The following is a 22,881-nucleotide window of genomic DNA, read 5'->3' as shown; positions in this document are numbered from 1 at the left end:
TGTCCATCTCCATTCATAGTTAGCAAAGGTGCCATGTTCCCTGGGAAGGCACTGCTGCAGCACACAGCTGGGAAGCCTGCTCCCCCTGGCTCCCCAAACCTTCAGGGCCCTTTGCAGCAACCACACAATGAACCTTCCTGCAGAATGGAGTCCAGGGATACAGCTGGGAGAGAGCAAGCTGACCTGGCCAGAGATGCCCTAGTCCCCACCACTAACTTGAGGTGAACAGCAGTAGTAGCCTAAATCTACTCCCAGGCTGCAGCACTTCAGATTCAGACTGAAATACCAGGATTAAGAGACCCTTTCACCACTTTTTAATTCAGTACCAACTGTGGATGTGCCAGCTAACTAACAGACCTCAGCAAAGCAAGGTGGCAGTGACAGCTTCTAGCCCCCTCGGAATCCATTCTCAATACATGACCACCCCACCATATCCACACTGTGACCTTTATGCTTCTGCCCCTGCCACTGCTCAGACCACTGAAGAAACAAAGCCTCTGCAATTTGTCCAGCAGCAATACAGGCTATTGCTCTCTGATGAGAAACCACTAAGGGAAAGGAGGATTTGCATGAGCTAATGCACTCACTCCCACCTCTGTGAACCTGTAACAAGGCAAGGCAGACACAGGCAGAGCTGTCACTGCATCCCCCAGCTGCATGTTTAGCTGCTGCTAACCCCGAGCAAGACCAACAAACCAAAACCACAGCTTGGAGGGTGACTTGGCTCCCTGCAAGCCCAGGGCAGAGCTAGGGGCCACAAGAAAGACAGTCCCCAAAGGAAAAAGAGCAGAAGAGACTGAGAAGCTCACACTCAGGCTCCATGTCCCAAACACAGGACTGATTTATCATCTATTCTCTGAGAAAGACATCAGGACACAGCAGAAGTGTGTTGCCAAAGACAACCATGGGCACATTTTCAGAAAAGACCATGACCTGTGCTCCATCCCAAGGCCACAAAAAGCACAGAAGGGTTGGTGTTAGGGCTTGGGGTTCTGGCCTGTCACAGGTTTCAGTATCACACTCCCAGAAAGCATTATCAAACAGGTCTTGTCTTTAGGAGCAACTTGAACATCATTGTCTGCAGGCAGCAATTCCTCCAGTTGCCAAGTCCTTGGGAATGGCTCCAGCACTTTGGGCTTTGCTTTTAGTCACTCTTGGATCAAAGAGCAGCAGACTCTGCGTTCAAGCCCTGGCTTGCTTCCAAAGGCTGGGCAATGAAATCACTGAGCTAGAGCATCCTGAGCTTGCTGGTCCAGAGGACTTGACAAGCCCTCTGTCAGAACAAGGCTCCACTGCCTGCAGGCAGGTTTAACTCCTCGTGTGCTGTGTGTGCACTGCTCAGCACCAGCTCAGCCCATGCAGGCTTGGCAGCCCTTCTACAAGGGAGAAACACTCAACACACTGAAGTGCTGCTAATGCTCAGGACTGCAACTCTCCCCTGACAGCCTTTTCTTCCTGCTGCAGCCAGGCACAGCTTGCACAGCCCCTCTGCCCACATGCTACCTAGGGCCCAGGGGGCTTGACATACCTCTCCTGTTCTCCCTCATCCCCATCCACAATTGTCATCCTAAGCTATTAGCAGCACTTTTCTTGCCTGCAGTGCCTGGGCTCCTTCCAACCCAGCCTTCACTGCAAACAGCCACATCACCAGAGCAGCAAGCCAGCCCTCTCCAGACCAGGAGAGCCACAAAGAGCAGCAGGCAGTAAAACCACTCACCTGGCATCCTGTCCTGTCCTCTCTGCCACCACTGGATCAGCCAAGCACTTCATACCTTGATCCCATCTTCTGCTCCCCATCCTCTGCAGCCCACAGGACACAGACTGCCACAGAGCAAGCAGTGCACACCAGCATCTGCTCTTTGTCCCTGTGAGGCTCTCAGTGAGCACAGGGCCCCATACAGACCTCCCATTCATGTCTCCAGCAAGCCATGTGTTTCCTGGCACAGCTCATTATGAGCACGCTCATATAAAAGCAGATTTTTGGCATGCCAGAACAGGGAACGACACATGGGTCAGCTTTTCCTCCCTTCCTGGTCACAAGCACAGAGCCAGCAGGCTCACTTGCACCAGCTGAAGCCCTAGAAGCAAGCAAGGAAAATCATGAATGCTCAGTAACGTGAGCGACCCCCCCTCCCTCCTGGGCAGGCCCCTAGAGCCACAAAAAGCAGCTGCTGGGAGCATGCCTGCTCCACACACGGGCTCTTCCACTGCTTAGCAGATACTGCTGGAACAGCAGCCAAGCCAAACAAACCCAGAGATATTCTGCATCTCCAAATTATTTCCAGCCAGAGCGATCCTCCATGCGAGAGGTTCCAGTCCAGAAAGCCTCTCAGATGGGAAGGCCTGCAACAAACCAACAGGCCAGATGGAAATGGTTTGATTCAGGCAAGGGGCTCTGAACAGAGAGAGCAGCACAACATCTGGAAAGTCTTTGGGCACTCATCATATAAGGCTTTTAAAACATCTTTTCCCATTCCAGTTAAAGTAAAATCAAAAACTCACTCTGCACCCAGGAAAGCAATCATGGGCTCAAAGCAGCATTTCCAAGGAATGCTCTGCTAGAGGGGCTTTGTCTTCACGAGGCAGGAGAAACTGGACCAGTACCTAGGAGCTCCAGGTCATACTGTGGTGGATCTAGATGACTGGGAGCTTAGGAAAACATCATCTATTGCCCCTGTGATTGCATCACACACCTGGATCCACCAGCTCTGCTGTGAGGGTGTGGATCTGCCCAGATGGCCACTGAACCTCTGCCTGTGTGGCAGCTCACTCCAGATTTGCAAGCACTGAGCTTGCTCCAGGTGGCCCACAGCACCTCTCTCTACTGCTTTCTGTGTGGAACACAACCAAGCAAATATTGAGAAACCAATTCTGCCCTTCAAACAAAGCTAAAAAGCATAAACCACTTAGCAATTAGCCTCCCAAAAACTGTTCAGAGACACTGCAAGCTGTGGGGTATCCCTACCCTGCCAGGATCCCACACATGGGAATGGCCAAGCCCAGTTTCTGAGCAGTTATCACAAGAAATCAGAACAAAGCCACTGGTGTTTGAACACTGAATCAATTGCTGGAGCAGATGCTAAGGCAGCACTGCCAGTGATGTGCTGGGCTACAGCTGGGCCCTGGGAAGAGCTCACTGCCACACAGAGCAGGGCAGCCTCTGCTGCACACAGTCCCATCCCAAGGCAGGTACTGCTCACACATCTGCTACAGGAGAAAAGGCCATTGGAAAAGGCTCAGCACAAGGACACTGAGCCCAGGAGACCAGCTGCAGACTCTTGGCAGCTGCCAGCACGTGTCAGTATAGCAAGGCTATCCTGGCACTGACCTCACTCACTCGTCCAGCTCAAACTAGTTTGGGGCTTCCCTGCCTTTGTTCCTCATGCTGCCCTTCCTACTGCCCCAGTCCAGACCTTCTGAATCCCAGTCCTCGCCCCAGCCACACATCCCACAGGCTTGCTTCTTCCAAGACCATCCCAAGCTCAGTTCCCTAACTCTGCCATAACCTTTATACCACAGTGAGCAGAGAGCCTGCCTTCCTGTGTGCCCAAAGCCAGGCAGCAGCCACTCCAAAGCAGCAGAATGTGATGATACCCTCTGAAGGCAGGGACAGGCAGCTGGGGAGTGAGGGAAGAACGAGCTGCTACTCTGCCAGTGAACAAAAAAAACCAAGCAGGGGTGCTACTCTGCAGCCACAGAGCAATGGGAGAATTTTGGGAGGTTCCTGTTCATTCCCAAGCCAAGCAGGACTGCTGTCAACCCCACTGCAGGCTGACCTGATCTTGTGGGGCAGACACCACGTCGCACAGTTTGTCCCCAGGGCTGTGGGATTTGCCAGTGGCCTTTCTGGAGAACATGTCTGGGCTGAACTGAGAGCTGAGCTTTGTGCCAGTTTCTCCCAACATCTCAGCACCTCACTCAAACAGAAAAAAACTGGAGCAAGAGAGGGAACTCCCCATGGTAGCCAAGCTCCTTGGCTCCCTGAAACTGCTGGGGCTGCTGAACCAGAACAACTGGCCTTGGAGCTGCAGGAGCTGCCTGTCTGCCCTGGGAGCACACTGACACTGCTCCAAGCCATGCTCTGCTGTGCCCGTGCTCCTGGCACCTGCTGCAGGAGGGGGCACAGGCACCTCCAGAAGACACTGCACCCAGGGAAACAATGCCATTCCTTTGGGTCACTGGTGGTCCCAGGCCCCTAAGAGAAGTCCAGAAACCATTTCTGAGCAGACAGCCCAGAGAAGCAGCCCAAGCCATGAGTGCAGTGGAGCTGGGAGAGGAACAGGGCAGAGACAGCAGCCAGATCACTGCTCCTCCTGCCCAGACACTCAGGGCACAGCTGGTGCTGGCAGCACCACTTGGATCCTGGAAAAGGAAGTTTTGGCTGAGTAAGTGGGCCCATACCTGCTTGCTGGGCACCACAGGCAGTGGTGGCCACAGGACTCCCAGGCCAACATCTTTGTAGCAGATAGAGACAGACAGACAGAGGGACAAGTGAGACAGGAGGCCTCAAGCCTAGCACAGAGATCCTGCTGGCTCAATGAAACCATCTGTAATGGGGCATCAGCCAAAGGCTCCTGAGCAGACATTGCCAGCTGCACTGCCAAGCCCCAGTGAGAAACACAAATGTTTCAAGGGCGACTCAGCACCACTGACAGACCTGCTGCACCCACTGGTCTTGCCAACCAACTCTGCGAGGCTTGCTCTGAGCCCTGGAGCAATTCCCTGCTTTCCTCACAAACACCTGATGTTTGCTGCTGGCAGGAGCCACAAGGATCTAAAGGCTAAGCTCTCTGGCCAGCACAGCAGAGTTACTGCACCTTTCTCTCACCAAAGGAAAGACAGTAGAAAGTGGAACCAGGATGGGCCACATGCTTCCTGTGCAGTGGCCTTGGAGGATGATGCTTCCCCCACAATTTCAGCATGGACCATGCAAGAATGAAAATGTCTTTACTAAGCAAAACTCCTGCTGGCAGAGGAGAGCCCAGATGGTGTTGAACAGGCAGGCAGGTTCTGCCAGGCAGGCAGAGCTGTGACAGGGCTGGCTCATCCCTCCTTGCCCCAGTGGCACTGAGGACAGGGTCTGTGTGGCTCAGAGCTCATCCCAGGGCAGCTGGGGCCAACATCTCCAGGTATCACAGCAGCTCCTGCCAATCCATCTCCACATCCCTGCACTCAGGCTGAGGGCCAAAGGCTGACGTTGTTGCTGCCATCCCAAGCCCAGCCAAGAGGGATTCCCCCAGAATAGCACTGTGTGTGTGTCTGTGTGTGGATGGAGCTCCTGGCCAGGGCTCTGCATTATTCCTGTTCCAGCTGAAACACCGTTCCAGATGAGGGGAAAAACCAGGAGAAGCTCCATAAAACTGTCTGGCACTTCCCTTCAGCAAACAGGAGCCCCAGCCAGCCGCTCCAGAGAATGGAAGCTCAGGCTGTAAAGACAAAAGGGGGTGGGGGTGGGAAGAGGCCAGGGCAAGGGAAGCAGAGCAAAGAGGAGCAGCATGCACACGAGGCCTGCAAGCAAAGCCAGCTGCTTCAGCAATGCACCATCATCAGAGACAGAGCTGCTGCTCAGAGCCAGCTCCCCTCCACGCAGCGAGCTCACAAGGCTGCCCTGGGCATGGAGCACTCCTGCCAGCAAGCCCCCTTTGCCCTCCCAGGATCGTTTGCTGGAGAATGAAGCTTATTTACGCCACTGAAAGTGCCTGAGTGAGCTATTTCTCTGCATGCTGCCACCAAACCCACTGAAGGGAGGAAACATCCCCAGTACCACCCAAACCTGTGCTTCCCCCTGGGTATGCTTGTCTGGACATCTTGCAAATCTTGCTTGCTCAGAGGGCCAAGTGAGAGGGTTACAACCTTACCCAGCACACCCCAAGACGAGTGTCACCACAAACACCCTGAGAGCTAAAGAGCAGAGCCAGCGGGGACAGAAGCTGCAGTCAAAAATTCCCATCTACACTACTGCAAATAGCCTCTCCACTTTGCTGGCAGCTCCATGTTTACACCATCTGTAGGGACTTCAAGCCCACCCATAAGCAACTTGCTGGTCCCAAACAAGACTCTGTGCTGGGGACAAAGGGACAGCTGCACTTCTGAGCCTTGCGTGCAGGGAAACAGACAGGGAGCTTATTTATATCCCAAGCTCTGCTCTAGGATAAATATTTTAAATCTCTCCCCAGGTCATGTCAGTATATTTACAGCTAAGTTTCCCTTAGTTATATGCCTGTAGAGACTCAGATGGATTTGCCATGAAGATCCAGCTGGCCAAGCTCTCCAGACAGCTTACAGCTCATGGGAGAAATGGTTCATCCAGTGCCATGGTCTTGAAAACGACACCCATGCTCTGGCAACTGCTGCAGGGATTCAGTCGTGTACTCCTCCCTGCTGCTGCCTCTGTACAGCCCACCCACAAGCATGCACCCAGCCACTCTGCCTTCCCAGGAACAGGGAGAAGCCATGGAGGCTGGGAAGCACCACCAAACAACACCAGATCAGGGCTATCCCACAGCTGGGCTCCCCACAGAGCACAGCTGCACTGTGGGTCTCACTCGAGGTGAATCTCTGGAGCATCTTGCTTCACCATTTGGTTTCCCAAAGGCAAAAACCTGCTTGTTCCCCTCCTATAGGAAGGAAAGAAGGTCCCAGGAGAGGCAATCACTTTTCCTAGCAGCCACCACAGTGCTGCAAAGTAAAAATTGCTGTGAAAAGGGACTGGGGAGACATCTGAAACGGGCTGCTCAAGGTTGGGTTTTGACCTCTGGCTGCCTCTGAAGCTTCAGGAGGATGGACTGGCTGCCCAGGGCTTCCTGCTGGGTTCACAGGGATTTCTGTGCCAACCCCCAGGAACTCTCCTCTCCTTCTGTGTTTCAGGAACTCTCCTTCATAAACACTGCCTGCTGTGCACTGCACGCCCATTTTCCATCTGTGTGGCACTGGCTTCTTTCTGGCTACAAAGCACCACCCACAACTCCCCATATCTGTCTCCAGCTATGTCCTACAGGTCTGCAGCTTTCTCCTAGATCCTCCTCTTTCCATTGCTAGAAAGCTGAGGATCAGCCCCATTTCACAACCATCATTTACAATTGTGCAGGGAAGCACTGTTGTCCAGGACTCACCTCCTGGGAAAAACATCACCAGGGAGGCTGGACCTGCACTATCACCTCTGAAAGCTAAGAGGGCACAGAAAAGAACAGTTCCTTGTTTATTTTCATTAAAGCCATTTATGAATCTATATTAAAAGCCACAAAAATAGGAAAGCAGATGGAGAAGCTAATATTTCTTCTGCTCATGCAATATTAATTAAGAGGTAGCTTCTCTATGAGACATTGCTACATTATCTCAGCTAAAAATGGAAAAAAGTCCCTGAGTGGGAAGACTGTGCAGCAGGGCACTTTCTGGAATATTTTACAAATCAATAACTAGGCAGAATGTTTGCTACAGATAAATCTAATGCAAAGCCCCCATGTCAAAATAAAGAAAAGCTTGGCTATAACAGACTCACTGAGACAGAAATTCCTACTAACCAGATCTCCTTGAAAAGAAAGTGCTTTTCTCCATTGCAGCAGGAAAGCTGATTTCCAATACATCTGCAGAACAAATAGTTCTTACTGGACAGTCTGCAAGAGAATCAGTACAAAGCCACCAGTACAAAGAGTACCTGGACACCCTAAGCAACCAAATGGCAAGGAAGCACACAAACACTGGCAGCAGACACTCAACAACCAGGTCCTGGGGAGCAAGAAGCTGTGCTGAGATACCTGCAGGTTCCTGGCTGCTCAGTGTGGCCACTCAGCAACCCAGGAATAATGGATTGCTCCATCAAACCCATGGCTGCCCTTTGTCTGCAGGAATACATCCCCAGCCAGTGAGAGGCAGGCCAAAATCCCAGCAAGGCCACAGAAACAAAACATGATGGTGAAGGATGCCCAGGATGACAGTCTTTGGTTATTTCCTTGCCAAAATGTTAACCATTCAGATTAATGCTTTCTGCTTCAGGCCACGTGGCTTTGAGACTTTTCTTCAGCTGAGCAGAAGAATCCTTGTCCAGAAAGTCTCGTGATTTCCAAGGACCACTGGAACATCTCAGCAGCCCTGCCCCAGCCCTGCTCTGATTTCTCATCACCTGCTGTGAACTGGGGGCTAGGCTCAAGGAGACAAAGGCAATCTCAAGATGGCAGGAGGAAGCCACAGCCACACCTGGGAAAGCAGCAGTGCCCAGAGGCAGGCACTGGAGAGAAACCAAGCAACAGCAAAGTCTGAGAAGGGGGCGTGTGGCAAGCCATGGCAGGTCTGGATACAGAAGAGGAATCAGGAAGAGGTGGAGATAGGAGGCACAACTGGAAAAGGAACAGCTGCACTTCAGCCAGAAAAAGGCAGCACAATAGACACAGGACAGGGACAGGAGGGTCAGTGCTGGTGAGGGCCCAGCAAGTAGCTCTTCCACTCCCACATCAGAAGGCTGCAAGCACACACACAACATGCAGGGAGAGCCAGCAGGAGTTAACTCAGAAGATGAAAAAAAAAAAATCAGATGTGTTGCCTTTGTTGCTCAGCTTTTGCTTGGAATATGGTGGACAAAGAACTGCTTGAACCTAGCTGGAGGAAAGAATGATCACAGAACAAGATCTCACTACTGCAGAAGGAGTCTCAGCCCAGGAACTGAGGAACTGGCCAGCCCCATAGCACCTGCCAGGTGCTCAGGTGCGTGCCAGGCTCATGCTGTTTACAGCAGGCCATGCAGATGGAGAGGAACAAAGAACATCAAGTAACTCATGAGAAACTTTGGATTTTTTTTCATCCAAGACAGTTCATACAATTCTTGCAACTGCTGAAGAGACTTTTGGTGCTGGTTCCTCTGCAAAGGCAACTGCACAACTTGATCTCAGCAGCCTAAACCCATCTATGCTCCCATGAATGGTTAAGAACTGGATGCACTGCCCTTTGTGGCAGCCTACAAGACTGTCTAGCTTTATTCTCTGGTCTTGTCTTTGCTAGGAAAGACAAAATCCACGATTTTTTCTCCAATGAACGCATCCCAGTGATCCAGGCACTGCCAATGACCTCCACAGAGCCAGCAGCACGGAGCAGCTCCGTGCCACAGGAGCGCTGGGCTGTCCCAGCAGAGCCAGGGCACACAGCAAGGCACGCTGCAGTGGAGCAATGAAGGCACTTGCAAGCAGCAGCTTGTCCTGCCCTTAACCATTTGGACAGCCACTGTATGGTTTGAATCAAAGGCTTCCTTTGTGCTCCCAAAGAAGCCAATGAGCAACTGCAAGGAGGAGAGTGTTTATAGCAGGTCTTGAGCAATACCGTGCCTATCTTTTGCCAGCATCACTGACAGAAAGGACAGCCCCCCTTCCCACCCAGAGGCACACAGAGCCTCCCCTCTGCAGCCAGAATGGGACCTGGCCTCCACATGCCATGGCTCTGGGGACAGACCTGTCTGGCTTTCTTCTGAAGTGACAGAGGACGGAGCCAACCTGCAGGTCTGCCCAAATCAACAGCAGGAGGGTGCAGTCTTAGCTGCTCTTCAGGGTGGCCTGAGCCCCATCAAAATGTAAAATCCTGCTGCCGGGACAAACCTCGTTTCACAACAGCATCACAGGAGAGGAAAAGTTACAAAGCCTTATTATCTTAGAGCTACAAACATCTTGGGCATTAGCACCAAGGTCTGAGCACGGTGCTCACGGGCACTGCTCTCAGAAGTCACCTAGGAACTGAACACAGGTCACCCAGAGCCTTGTAATCCTCACTCACTTAAACCCCAGCCCCTTTCTGCCCCGGGTCCCAGCACAGACAGCAGCCCTACGTCATTGCTTTCTCCCAGCTTGAAACACTTTGTTTTCCAGAGAGGGAAGGCTCATGCCCTAAAATCAAATGTGCCACACCACCTTCCAGACAGGAACCTGCTCGTATCAGTTTTCTTCATTCCTCATCCTGCACAATTCGACCATCAATTCAAGCCATCCCACCCTCCCAGAGGCACACACCACCTGACAGTGGTGGATTCAATTCATGGACGCTCAGGGGCTCTGTGCACGCTCCAGTTCACAGCTGCCAAAATCCCTGCCCACTCCATTCAAGTCAGAGCCTAATTTGACAAGGAGGAGACACACCACTGGTATCCCAATGGCAAGCACCATCTCACAGGAGGAATCATCACCTAAAACCAGCCATGCCTCCTCTCCTGACACACAATCTGTGTGTTCCCCTGTGCAGGGAGACAGGAGCTTGCCAGTGATCCTCGTTGCTCATCCTGAATTCCTCAGCTGGACTCGATTTTCATTCTGCTCTCGGAGGCACCTGAACACCTCAGCATTCATCTCTTCACTACCAGCAGAAATATTTTAATTACAACATGGGCCTTGCCTGGATAGCACTTAAAATTTTTAAGGATTAGAACGCATTCTCAAAAGAGGCCCTTGCAGAACAATTTCAGAAGGTCAAAATGAGAGAACAGAGGATGGATTTTTGAAAGCTGATCAAATAAAAGGAGCAGCCCCAGGCGGTAACAGTTTACAAAGAGTATCAAAATAGCGCCCACCCATCAACCTTCCCAAACTCCTAAGGCAAGAAAGCTTGGGAAAAGTCAGAGCTGAGCAGGCACACCGAAACTGCTCATCCCAGGCACACAGATCAGGCTTTCAGAAACTTGCAAACCACTCTGAAGTCCCCCGTGTACCTCCCTCTTTGCTGATCAGACAGCGTGCATTAGTCATTTCTCAAAGCACAGGTAAGCAGCCTATTCTGTGACCAGACAGAGACTGCTTCCCTGAAAAAGACAAGGCTTAAGTTAAGACTAGAAGTACTGTACAGGTCAGCCTTTTAAGCTCAGGAAAACATTTCTGTATTAAGTTTAAAAAAGAGCTGGCAAGAGTGAGAAACTGAGCTGAAGCAGCAGTCAATGAAAAGCACATGCACTGCAGACCTGGCTGCCAACACAAATTGATGCTTTAAAACAAAGACCACTTGTGTTTTGGCTTGAAGATCTTCCACAGCTACTCAGCAAGAGCTGCACAGATTAAAAGGAGACACAGGTAAACACAGAACAGTGCTTAGTGCCAACTATTTCCCTGGAACAAAGGAATGACCAGAAATGGAGTCCTTCCCTTAACTGGGTGGCACGGGTTCATCCTCACTGTGTTGTCCCGTGCCAAAGAAGGCAGAGACAATAGGAAATACTGGACAAACCTATTCAGCTCTATTTAAGCAGCACCTGGATCCAGAGCCTGAACCTGGAGAGCTGCAGCTGCTTCAAACATTGAATATGCCTCCAACCTCAAGAGCCCACAGGAGCTTCACTACAGTCAGACTTCCACTCTTCTTCTTCACCCACTTCCAGAAGAGACCCTGAACAACTGTTCTTCCAGCTCTTCACTCCTGGGACTACAGACACCTGTGTGCCCCCTGCAAAGCAAGATTCTGGTCTAGCTCCCAAACCAACCTACATCCATATATGCCTTGCAAGCCTCTTTTCCTTCCTACTGCTTGCACAGTGATATATTCAGAAGGCACAGGAAGACTGAAACAGGAGATGGTCTTCTCCACAAAGATGATCCTTTCTTCAGTCTGGTCCTTTTTTAGGCACACCAGCTGTCCACTCTAAACCAAATGGCAAAGTCAACAGCTCCCATTGCAATGCAAAGGTGGATTTGCTTGTCCTGTGTGACTTCAGAGGTGACCTGACACTGCTCCTTCCTGTAACACCCAAAAGCAGTGCAAGAAAGCAGCCACTGATAGGCAAGAAAAATGAGAAAGCTGACAGCTCATCGACACAGCACAGCAGACCCTGACAGGGTCTGGTAGGATGAAGGAGGTGGAAGTGCAGGACCCTGAACAGGCCACATCCTCTGGAATCAAAAATCTGCGTGCTTGCCTCCATATGCTGTGGTTCAGCGGCCACCAGCATTAGGAAGCAAGCAAAAAAAATTCTAGAAGATCTCAGGGCCCCTGACCTTACTAGCAACTTCCTCTGAACAACCTCCCTAGAAACCAGAGCCCAACATTTTTTGACTGCTGAAAGCTCACACGGACATCAGGAACAAGATGTGACTCATGTGCAGAGACTCCAAACCATGACAGAGCCCAGGGAATGGCCACTGCTCTAGCAGCAGCCACATGAAAAGCCTGAAAACCTGCAGCATCCCCACCCCTTCTCATCAAGTCTCCCCCAGAGAACAAATCCTTCTGTGTCCAGCAGTGTGATTGCTTTTTTCAGGCAAGGCAGCACACAAGGTATGCTGCAGGCACAGCACAGCCCTTTAACCTCTCTGTGCAATACAACATCTGCTCTTCCAATAGAAAAAAGTATTTTTAAGTAGCTCTGGGATGCCACCTCCCAATATCTTCCAGGCAAGGAGCAAGACATGGAATCAGGCCACCCACCTTGGCACCTCTGCCATGCTGAAACACACTGAGCCCAGGAAACATGTTACCAACTGTCAAATTATCATTTCTCCATCTCTCTTCCTCCTCTTCTCACAGACACAGTTAATTTCTTATAAAGGTGGAAGAAACTACAATTGCCCTTCTCCCACCTCCGACATTATCAGCCTTCTCCAGCAGGTACCGCCATGCCAAAGGTGGGGCTGCCTCTTTCCCTTACACAGCAAAATCCACTGTGCTGGTTCACAGCCTTTGCAAACCCCACCAAACCCAAAGCTAACACCCTGTGCAACTTAAACCTCATCAAGAAGAATGTTCCTGTGCATCTGCCAAACATCTTGCTAGTCTCGCTGCCCTCCAGGTCTCTAAAGAGCTGCCTGTCCCAGCCCCTGAGACCAACACTTCACGTTGGGAGAATGAGAACTGTTCCTTGGGGTCTGGACAAACAATTGCATGTCCTCCAGTCCCAGGGGAATTTCCCTGCAAACACCACAGCAGCAACTGCCTTCACAAAGAGCACGTTTGTACCCAGGTCTGTCCACTTCTAAATAAGCATTTGTTCCAAGTTCCCAAATATTGAAAGCAGTGGAAACACCCACTGCTAATGTGAAATATTTTGCATTCCAGGCCTGAGAGGTATGCTTGAAAATGTTCAGAGAGGAAAGAGTGTTTATTCACTGAGAAGAGGTGTACTAGGTCCTGGTATTTACTTTAGTCCACGTGTGCTTGCTGGAATACAGCTTTGATCTTTGCAACTTAAATAGCAGACGAATTGAAATGAACGCAAGAAAAATATTAGTGTAAAAATCCTCTAGTAAATACCTGTAACCAGACCCCACAACCTTCAGATCTTTTTGAAGTGCCTTATCACTTACAGCCAAACTGGCCCTTATGTTTTTGTCCACTGCCTCAAGGTGAGGCTCTTCCTACCTTCTTCCCTCCATTCCCTGTGGGCTCCATGGCCTTTAGAGGAAGTGCAGCCTGCCTTGCCAGGACACGCATGCCTATCTGCTTGGATGCAGCATGAACCAGCCTTTGGCCAAACAAGGTGAAACTCACCATTTGAGCAATTAGCAGATGTGAGCTGCCATCCCCCACCTCCCTTGAACAAGAGGGATTCAGACTGGGAGGAAACAGGTTCCCAATCAGGAAGAACATTAATCACTTGGCATGCAACTAAACACAGGCGCTTGCTGCAGTTCAAACATCTGCCTTTAGAAGATGGGCTCATTCCAGGTGAATTAAGAGCTCAGAACACATCTTTAGGGATCTTTAAACACGACCGCCCCCTGACCAGTGCCAGCTCCCAGCGGTTCTGGAGCCCACTGTGCAGACAAAGAAGTGCCTATGGCCACGACTATGGAGCTGCCATCCTTTGAAGCTCCTGCCACTTCGAGGTTCCAGCCTGCCCAGAGCACTGTTTGAACACAGCCAAGTCCCAAGGGGGATCAGATCACTCCTGTTTCCACAAATTTTCTTCTTTAATACCAGGCTTGCTAAGAAGCATGAGAAAAGCACTGCCATACAGGAACACACAGCTCAACACAGGACACGAAAGCATTTCCAGAACAAAATAGACCTTTTGGTTTGGGTTTTTTTTTTTTTGCTTTAAAGGAAAGTTGACTCAGCAAATATTTCCTCTGCTAGCATTTCAACCACATGTTCCAGCAGAAGTCAGCACACATCTGGCATGCTGCAGTGCCACTGCCAGAAAGATCACAGCTTCACTGAACAATGGAAGTGGAAGAAGAGGGAGAGGGAGCAGCAGTCCAGGCACCGAGCACTTCTGGAACACATACATGGCAAAGGACCTGCGTGAGCCACAGATACTCCACACCTCCCAGGTCTTTCCCCAGTGCTCTTTCCAAACACCATCCACAGGCAGAGACACAATGCCCTGCAGCCTACAAAACTTACCAGCAGCCTGTAAAAGCCAGACATCAAACTGCACGTTTTGGCTACACTGATGGTGCCTGAGATTTTTTTACAGTGTCTGTGAGCTGGACAGCTGCATGTTACCCCCAGTGCTGTAGGATGTGATCCTGCTCAGCAAGAGAAACAAGGGAGAGTGAATGTGACTGGAGTAGTACAGAAACTCCAGCGACTGCAGAGTGGCAGGAAAAGCAGCACACAGCCCTCACAGGCAGGTCTGCACATCCCAGCTGCCAGTGGTGGCCTCCTGGCACACAGGTGAATGCTGCGGCAGGTCCAAAGGGCCCTAAGACTTCAAACCAGAGCCCAAGCTGAGCAGGCACTCCCGGCCAGAAACAGCCTTCCCAGAAGGCTGCCAAGGATGGCAATCACGGTGCTAATCAGCTAAGTAAGTGCTGCTTTTCTTGCTTATCAGCTGTAAATTGGACAATACTTGCCGCCTGGCAGCAGGGCTCAGCCAGGGTTCCAGATATGGGCGGGCAGCAGCCCAGTAGCTATCTTTCCCTCAAAGGCAGTATTCCACCCAGGTGCTAAACTAAGATTGCTCTTGATTTTACAGCAGAAACTGCAAAGCAAACTCTACACCTGCGCACGGTGAGACAGAAGGGACGGCAAACAGCTACTGTCAGGATTCCTAAGTGAAGAAACGAGGTGATGTGGCATGGGGCAGCCGTGGGACCCTACAAAGCTGGGCTGGAAGACAGCTCACAACCCCTGTACCTCTCACACACAACCAAGACCTTGGGCTCCTCAGACAAGGAAAATGGTGCTCGGAGGTCAGCGGGGAGAAACACCACGGAGCAGACTGAGACAAGGAGAGTTCAGGCCCTGCAGCTGAACACTGTGAAAAGCAGCAGCCAGGAAAAGCAAGGGGCCGCAGAGCTCGGAACGGGCAGGAAGAGTGGCACGGGGGGGCGTGGCAGAGGGCTCATCCAGATGCGCTCAACAAGGGACAAAAACCCCTCCGCGGCCGGGAGGTCAATCTCCACGGGTGGCAGCTCACCGCGTGCCCACTGTTTTTACCTCGGGGTTCCGATCTGACCAGAATTCATAGGAAAAACCACGCGCTGCTCGGCGCAGCCGTCCCGGTGTCAACCCTGCCCGCGGGGCCGGAGGGGCGCGGGCCGCAGCCGAGCCCCGCTCAAAGGGTCTCCGGGAGCCCTCCCCGGAGCGCGCTGCTCCGGGGGCGCCCGTTCGCCGTCTCCCAGACGGCAAATGTCTGGCGTATTTGCATCCCTGTGGATTTCGGCACGACGCTCCCCCTTCGGAGCGGGCGGGCGGGCAGGGCGAGCCGGCGCACGCCGGGGGAGGAGAGCCGGGCGAGGCGCCCCGGCGGCTCCCGCAGCACAGCGGGGCTGCGCGGGGCGGGGGCGCGGCCGGCCCGGAGCGGGGAACAGATGGGGCCTCACGCAGCCCCTGCTCCGCGCCAGAGTCCGGCGGGACTAGCGGGCCCCATCGCCGCCGGGCTCACGGGAAGCTGAGGGGGGGCGCGGACCACCGGAGGCTCGGCCCCGGACACGGCCGCTCCACCTTCATCCCCGGGGCCGGCCGTAGACCCCCGCCCGCCGGCCCCAGCGCGGCCCAGCCACGGACTCGAGCGGAGGCGCGAAGCTCCGCCGCCCCCGCCCCGCCGCCGGGACCCGCATTCCCTGCCCGGGGGAGGCTGCGGTGGCTGTCCCGGCCCGCACTCACCCAGCACCAGCAGCGCCCGCACCGCCGCCATCCTCCGCACCGCCGCCATCCCCCGCGCCGGTCAGCGTGCCCGCCGGACCCCAGCCATGCCGCCGCCGCCCCGCCCGCCGCCGCCGGGAGGGGTTCCGGAGGAGGGGCGGCCACCGGAAACCGGGCGGGGTCGGGAGGAGTGGGGTCCCCCAGGCAGCGCCCGGCTCGGCCCCCCGTGCCTCCGTCGCGGTGCTCGAGGCTCGGCGCTCGCTGGCGCCATCCCCCGCAGAGCCCGGCCGGCCCGGGGGGCGGGGAGGGTCGCGCCGCGCTCCTCCGGTACCCCCCTGCTCCTGCCAGCGCCCCCGGGTGCTCCGAGCAGCGCGGAGGCGACGCAGCTCGCCTCCCGCCCAGGGGCTCCTTGTAGCCGCGCTGTTTGTTAAACTGGTGGCAGAAAATCCCGGTCTGTACCGCTGTGAAAGACCCTGTGAAGGCACCGGGGCAGCGAGGAGCCAGGAGCTTTGCACCCTTCTACGGGCAGACGGCTGGACACGCAGTCCCAGTGTACAGCACGGTGCCGACTCCTTGCTGCTCCTCTGCAGGACCCGAGCTAAGGGACATCCCGAGCAAGAGCTGTCGGGACATCTGCATGGCCCAGACTGGAGCCTCTCTGCCCGACGCAATGCCTCTGGTGGAACCTGCTGCAGCCCTGCACCACCGGCTCTGGCAGTTGTCACTGAACACCAGCTTTCCAGCCGGTTTGCTGAGCCTCCAAAATACTGGTTTTGGTACTGTGTAGAAGACTAGCCATCAGACATGGCCCTGAGCACTGCTGGATCCATCACAGAGGATGCTGGAGCCTTTACTCAGCAAAACCTGTGGCACAGGATTGGCGTGTGCTTGCTGCCCTGTGTGGCAGCACCAGCGTGGTACTGCACCAGAAGCCCCCACCATTGCCATGTCCTGGGAGACCACAAAGCTGCTCCCACAGGGCATGCAGCTGTGGAACTTCACCAGTAACCACAGACCAGTTCCCTCTCACAGGAAAGCCACCACCTCCTGCCACATAAAGCTGTTCTGGTTTTGGTTGGGGACCAAGCAGCCTCAGAGGAAGTGGTAGCCTATTCAACACCCTCTAAAAAGAAAGTTTTACTTCCACCTGCAAGCTCAGGGCAAGCAAAGCAGCTGATAAGAGAAAGGGTCTCTGTCCCACACACACTATTTGCGCTCCCACTGAGACTGAGCCACCTGACCCCAGCTTCAGGGAATTGTTTCTTTCCCCAGGAGGGAAAGTGAGCCAGGTACTGCTGATCCAGGTATCATGACTTCTCTGAGGAGCACTTGCCACATCAGCCCTCAGTGCTGCAGGCTGTGACTGCATCTCCTGGGTCCATACTGCCTTTAGTGCTCCAGGAACAAGAACTGTATCACAAGGTAGCCAGGATACCACTGTCTACCTACCCTTCCTGTGCTTACCCAGACTCTGCCTGAGGCTCCCTGGCAAAGAAGGGTGTATCATGCTCAGCACCACTCTTCCCACAGCCACAGGCTGGGCATCCAGGCTCCCCACAGCCAGAGGGGACAGTAAGCAGTACCTGACTGGAGAAAGGAGTTGCAGAAGCCACCTGTGCTGCTGGGCAGGGAGACCACAGAGGGGGCCAGGCCTTCCAGCCATTCCTACCCCCCAGCTGCAGTATAGGGGCAAAGGGCCAGAGCTGGAGTTTGAGCAACAGCGACAGGCAGCAAGGCATACAGCATGAGAAAACTCATTGGAAACTGCATCAGAAGCAGTTAAGTCTCTCCACACCAAGCCTGTTAAACCCATCCCTGCAGGAGAGCACCAGTTCCTGCAGCCAACCAGCACGACATGCAGGTGCATTTGAATTCTCATCCCCAAAGATCCGGTACCCATGTGGAGAATGGGCACAGCCACAGCATCCAACTTCTGCACCAGGGAAAAATGAGGCAGACTCCATCCGACAGACAAACCACCTTACCTGCAGGGGAGTGTGCCCACAGTTCTTGCAGCAGCAACAGAAGCAGCCTGTGCAGTAATGCAGAGGGTGTGCTTGGCTGAACAGGAAGCTGTAACCTGGGCTAATCAGAGCCACAGCTTTGCAGCCTGGAGCATCTCCAGGAAGGAGACAGCAAGGCTCTTCCCAAGCCAACCCAGCCGCCCCCCATCCACACCATCAGTGATCTGTAGCTGCAGTGGTTTGAGCTAGGTTTATTTACTGTTGGCACTGCCAGCTTCCCTCAGGAAAGCATTCATGGATGTGAAACTCACTAATCAATGCACAACACAACACACAGTGGTGCCGCTTCTGCTGCTCTCTGGACCTACTCCTCTCAGCTGACAGCAGGCCTGCAAAACAGCACCCACAGGAGACGGACAAAGGCTGCCAGCACCCTAGTCCTGGCTGAGGAATGGTGAGTGACAGCCAGGGAGGCACCTAAGAGAACCACCCCAGCAGGAAATATTCAGGATTCACACCTGAATTCAAGCCCTTTTCCCCTCTGAACGGAACTGTCTCTGTAGCAGCATTTCAGTGGCTCTGTTCACGACAGGCAGCCATTCTCACAGGAAGCAGGCCAGAGGCCACACTGAGCCCCATATACTGTACACAGTCATTCACCTTCTAGACACCATCACCTTGTGATGCTGTCCACCACTGGACCCACGCTGGCACAGCTCTGCAAGCCCAGTGCAGATCAGGCCAGCACATCACACAGGCCCGCATGGTTACTGCCTTAATGAGCCCCCACCACGTGCTTCCCATCAAGAGCTTGCTCTAGAGATCGTCTTTGGTGCCAGCTCCAGCCTCAGCTGTGGGGGCAGGTGAAGCGCAGGCCAGGCAGGATTTCCCCTGGCAGGACCCTTGCAGGGCAGGCTGAAAACCCACCCCACAGTCTCTTAGTCTCTCATGGTGTGGCTGAATAGCGGGTGGGGATGTGCTCCGTTCCCTTTGGGTCAGAAGTGCCATCTCCACCGGGTGCAGTCGCGCGCTGGCTGGCGGTGGCGGCGGGGACTCACTCGGCCTGGCAGATGAACCAGATCTCGTTGCGGCGCTGAGGGATGCTGGGGTTTTCGTAAGAAGCCACGATGTAGGTTCCCCGCAGCACCGCGTCTGTGGAGCCCAAGAGCTCCCAGAAGAGACTGATCTCCCGCAGAATTGTCTCCTCAGTGGTCGTCCCATAGAAAACCCTGCAGCAGCAGCAAAGGGAACAGCGTAAGCGACAAAGCCAGCACATTGGCACGGCCAAAGCTCCCATTCCTCTGCCTAACGAACCACAGCAGCCATGCAGGGAGTTTGTACATCTCTGCTGAGCTGAGAAAACACCTCTGATGCTGGGGTCACCTGGTGATAACCCGGAGCGGTGCCCTCTCGGTGATGTGGATTTCAGGGTCCATGGGGACGGGGGGGTTTTGCTGGAACGCTCCTGGGAGATAATAGGCAGTTAGGACCTCACGCTCCAGCTCGGTCCCTTCCTTAGTCAGGTGGATTTCGTTGAGCACTGGGACTGTCATGCCCAGATGGCAACCTGGAAAGAGGCAGGCAGGCAGTGAGACAAGTGTGTTAACAGCAGCAGCAGCAGCAGCCCTCCTCCCCACTCCAGATGGACAGTGGCAAAGCCCTTCCCTCTGTGCACTCTGCCAGCCCCTCCAGCCCCTGCCTGCACACACCTACAGAGTTCTCCTTGCAGATGTAGCGCATGAGCTTCATGAAGCTCAGGGAGATGCTCTGCTCATACATGGGTTCCCCCATGGTGACACAGGCCCACTTCCCTGCTGGGTACTGCCGCTCCTCGTAGGCCGCTTCTTCGCACTGAAACAGGCCACAGACAAGCCAAGTCAGGGTGGAGCACACTGACAACGCTGCAGCAGCTGGGTGGAAAACCAACACTGACAGGCAAGAAGCGGGGAGACATGAGCCTGCCAAAAGGAGAGCCCCTGCTAGGCAGTGGTTGGCAGAGCAGGACAAAGAAGGTGAGGGAGGCTGGCATCACACGCACCTCAGACAAGAATACTTATGAGCACTGGTCAAAGGTCAGCAGAAGTCAGCAAAAGGGAAGGCACAGACAAGGGACAGGGTGCAAGGGGGTCTGGAGGCTCCTGGCATGCACAAGGAATGCAGCACATCCTCAGCAAGGGGCACAGGACTTTCAGCTCCTCTTCGGTCCAGCCTACTCACAAGGATGTTCCTGATTCCAGGCACCCAAAGGCCTCCAGTAAGGCTGAAGTTGTTCTCAGGTGCAGTGCCTTTTCCCTGGAACACTGCATGCACAAAGGATAACAAACATTCCTACCCAGTACTAGGGAAAGTCTGGCAGAAGAGCTCTAGCATCCAGAAGAGTTGAAAAGACTGGAATAAAACTCCTCATATCGTTCTCCCATACTAAGAAGTGACAGGAGGAAGAAGACACATGAACCCAATTCCAGCTGCAGACTTTTGTGGCATGAGTCAAAATCTCTATTTCCAACACAGAATGTCCAGTATTCTGAACAAACCTGACAGAAGGGGGGCAAGGGGAATGGGGAAATTGCATCTGGGTATGTTCATAAGTCAGCTCATGGCATGTCTGTGACCACAGGTAACCTAAACTGGCGCTGGGAAGTTGTAGCCAGCACCTGTCTTCCTACTCTCAGCCTGTTCTTCATCCAGATCAAAGTGGTCATGAGACAACCTTGTCCCACAGAGCTCACGGCATCTTCCCAAACTTCTTGCTTCTATAGTTGTGATGGCAGTGACAGAGACAGGAAGCTGTGACAAGACTCAGCACTGGGTACAGCCTCCCTGTGCCTCCACCCAAATCAGGTGTCTACCCTGAAAGCCAAATCCCAGGCAGAAGGAAGGCAGCAGGCCTGCTTGGGTGCATCAGCGGGATGCCAGTAAGAAGAGCGCCCCAAAACACTGTGGACATTCCCCCTCTAGCTGGAGCCATGCCCACCATTGTCCCACCAAGCAAAGCAGAGCAGAGCAAGAGCATTTTCCAAGCAAGGAAATTGCCAATCCCTCTACTCCATCTATGACTCTCATACCACCTGCAATAAACAAATCAACACAGTGAAGTCACAGCATCTGCTTGTGCCACAGCCTGATCCTTCCACTAAGCACCACCACTCTGGATGACACTTGTCCAAAAGAAATAAGGAAGATGCTTCATGCAGACACAGCAGCAACAGGTCCCTGCAATGTGAGCTGGGGAGCTGAGCCCTGACTGAGCTGGGGGCTGAGTGCTGACAGGGCACAATGCTGTAGGTGGCATAATAATTCACTTGCCTCCAAGAAGATGAGGGCTTGTAGCACTGATAGCTCAGGAAAAGCAACTGAATCCTACTGATCTGCCTGAGCCTAACGTGTCCCTAAGAGCCCCAGCTCCAAAGTCTCCTCAGCACTGATGTCAGGCTGTGGCTCTTCTCACTCAGCCTCACACTCCAAGAATCCTCCTCAGGCACAGATGGGATGCAAACAACAAAAAAAGCTCTTCAGTCCTCACAAAGTCTTGGGGCCCCATTCCTGCCTGGGACTGGCACAGGCAGAGAAAAGGCCAGATTAAGTCCCTGGGACCCAGAACACGGAAAGAGGGAGCGTGGTGAAGCCCCAGTTCCAAACAGCACAAGCCACATGCTCAGGCATGTTTTACAGGGAGTGCTGGATCTCAGCCCAGAAGAAATTGGTTAACCACTTCTCATAGAGAGGACAACTGACAGATGTCTTCTTGGTAGAAAGCCCAGCTAGCCCTGCAGAGACACAAGAACCAGTCTGACAAGCAGTTATTTCTCAAAGCACAGAAGCACCCTTATGTGCAAGAGATGAAAGTAAGTGTGCAACATAGCCAGCACAAAGAGAAGATCTTCAGGCAAAAGACACCATGTTTGGATTGGTGGTTGAGACAAATAACTACACATGCTCTCATCCGACAGCCAGGGTCACAGGCCCCGTGCTCCCCACAGACACATCTTTATCTTGTGCCAGCTGAATTCTCCAGCTCAACCAGCCAACATAACCAGCACAAACACAAAGCCAGCAGGACTTCGAGCTATGCAACAAGGTGTTTGGAGAACGGCAGGGAGCAGGCTCTGCACTGAAAGTTCACTTTCTTAGATGTGCCCACCCCAGCAAGAGGACAGGCTGGTAAAGGAGGCAGATGGAAGTCAGAAGACCAGAGAAAGCAGCACGACTCGTCCAATTTTAAAATAAAAGCCGGTAAGCTGAGCGTTGCCATTACTCTACACAGGAGGAGGTGCAGGAGTGCCGGCATACTGCACCGATCCAGAGGTGCCATTCCGACCGCGGCGAGGCTGGTGCGCGCCCGCCGACACGAGGCCCCTTCCCGCCAGGGAGAGAGGCTCTTCCAACGCCCCGGGCTGGCGGCAGCCCCCGAGGCGGCCCCACCGCGGGCGGGCAGCGGTGTGCGGAGAGGGTCAGGCCTCACCTTCCCGTGCTGCGAGAGGGACACGTACGGCACGGGCTCGCGAGCGTGCCTGTGCCGGGCCATCTGGGCGATCGGGCCTGCCATGTCTGCAAGGCAAAGCACACGAGAGACGAGGCTCGCCCCGGCCGCGGCGCAGGAGTCCCGGTCCGTGCCGTCACAGCCCCGGCAGGCCCGGCGCTCACCTCGGGGCAGGCTCACTCGGTGCGTGCTGGCCACGGCCTCCCAGTGGGCGAACAGCCGTCCCTCCCCCTCCGGGTCGTCCTCGTTGTCGCTGCCGTCCCCATCGGCGGCCGCGGGCTCCTCGCCCAGCCGCTCCAGGTCCTCCAGCGTGATCCGCGCCATCGCGTCCGCCGGGAACGGGACGGGGACTGCCCCGGAGCGGCACGGCACGGCACGGCGCGGCGCGGCGGAGAGCGCCCCTGGCGCTCCGGCGGACCGTGTCGGCGCTGTCCCCCCGGCAGGCGGCGCCCG

General features: G+C 54.0%; 2 protein-coding genes across 3 annotated transcripts in view; both read right to left on the bottom strand.

Annotated features, from left to right (window-relative positions):
• PTK7 (protein tyrosine kinase 7 (inactive)) overlaps positions 1-16,112 on the bottom strand; it is a 34,789-nt gene extending 18,677 nt beyond the window's left edge. For both annotated transcript variants that reach the window (XM_084201965.1, XM_084201966.1), the window contains exon 1: positions 16,006-16,112. In XM_084201965.1, the coding sequence (XP_084058091.1) occupies positions 16,006-16,054 (49 nt within the window). In that variant the 5' untranslated portion in view covers positions 16,055-16,112. The remainder of the gene's footprint in view (positions 1-16,005) is intronic.
• Positions 16,113-18,202: 2,090 nt separating this feature from the next.
• On the bottom strand, positions 18,203-22,757 carry LOC311151485 (heme-binding protein 1-like). The gene is made up of 5 exons (XM_084201967.1): positions 22,593-22,757; positions 22,411-22,496; positions 19,658-19,799; positions 19,332-19,515; positions 18,203-19,177 (listed from the first exon to the last, which is right to left on the bottom strand). Exons 1-5 carry the CDS (start codon positions 22,750-22,752, stop codon positions 19,003-19,005), a joined length of 747 nt encoding a protein of 248 aa, XP_084058093.1. The 5' UTR covers positions 22,753-22,757; the 3' UTR covers positions 18,203-19,002.
• Between the last annotated feature and the right edge of the window lie 124 nt (positions 22,758-22,881).

Source organism: Fringilla coelebs, assembly GCF_963513975.1.
Source record: "Fringilla coelebs genome assembly, chromosome: 3".
Taxonomy (NCBI): domain Eukaryota; kingdom Metazoa; phylum Chordata; class Aves; order Passeriformes; family Fringillidae; genus Fringilla; species Fringilla coelebs.
Note: the sequence above shows the minus strand (reverse complement) of the source record. Positions and strands in the feature narration are given on the sequence as shown.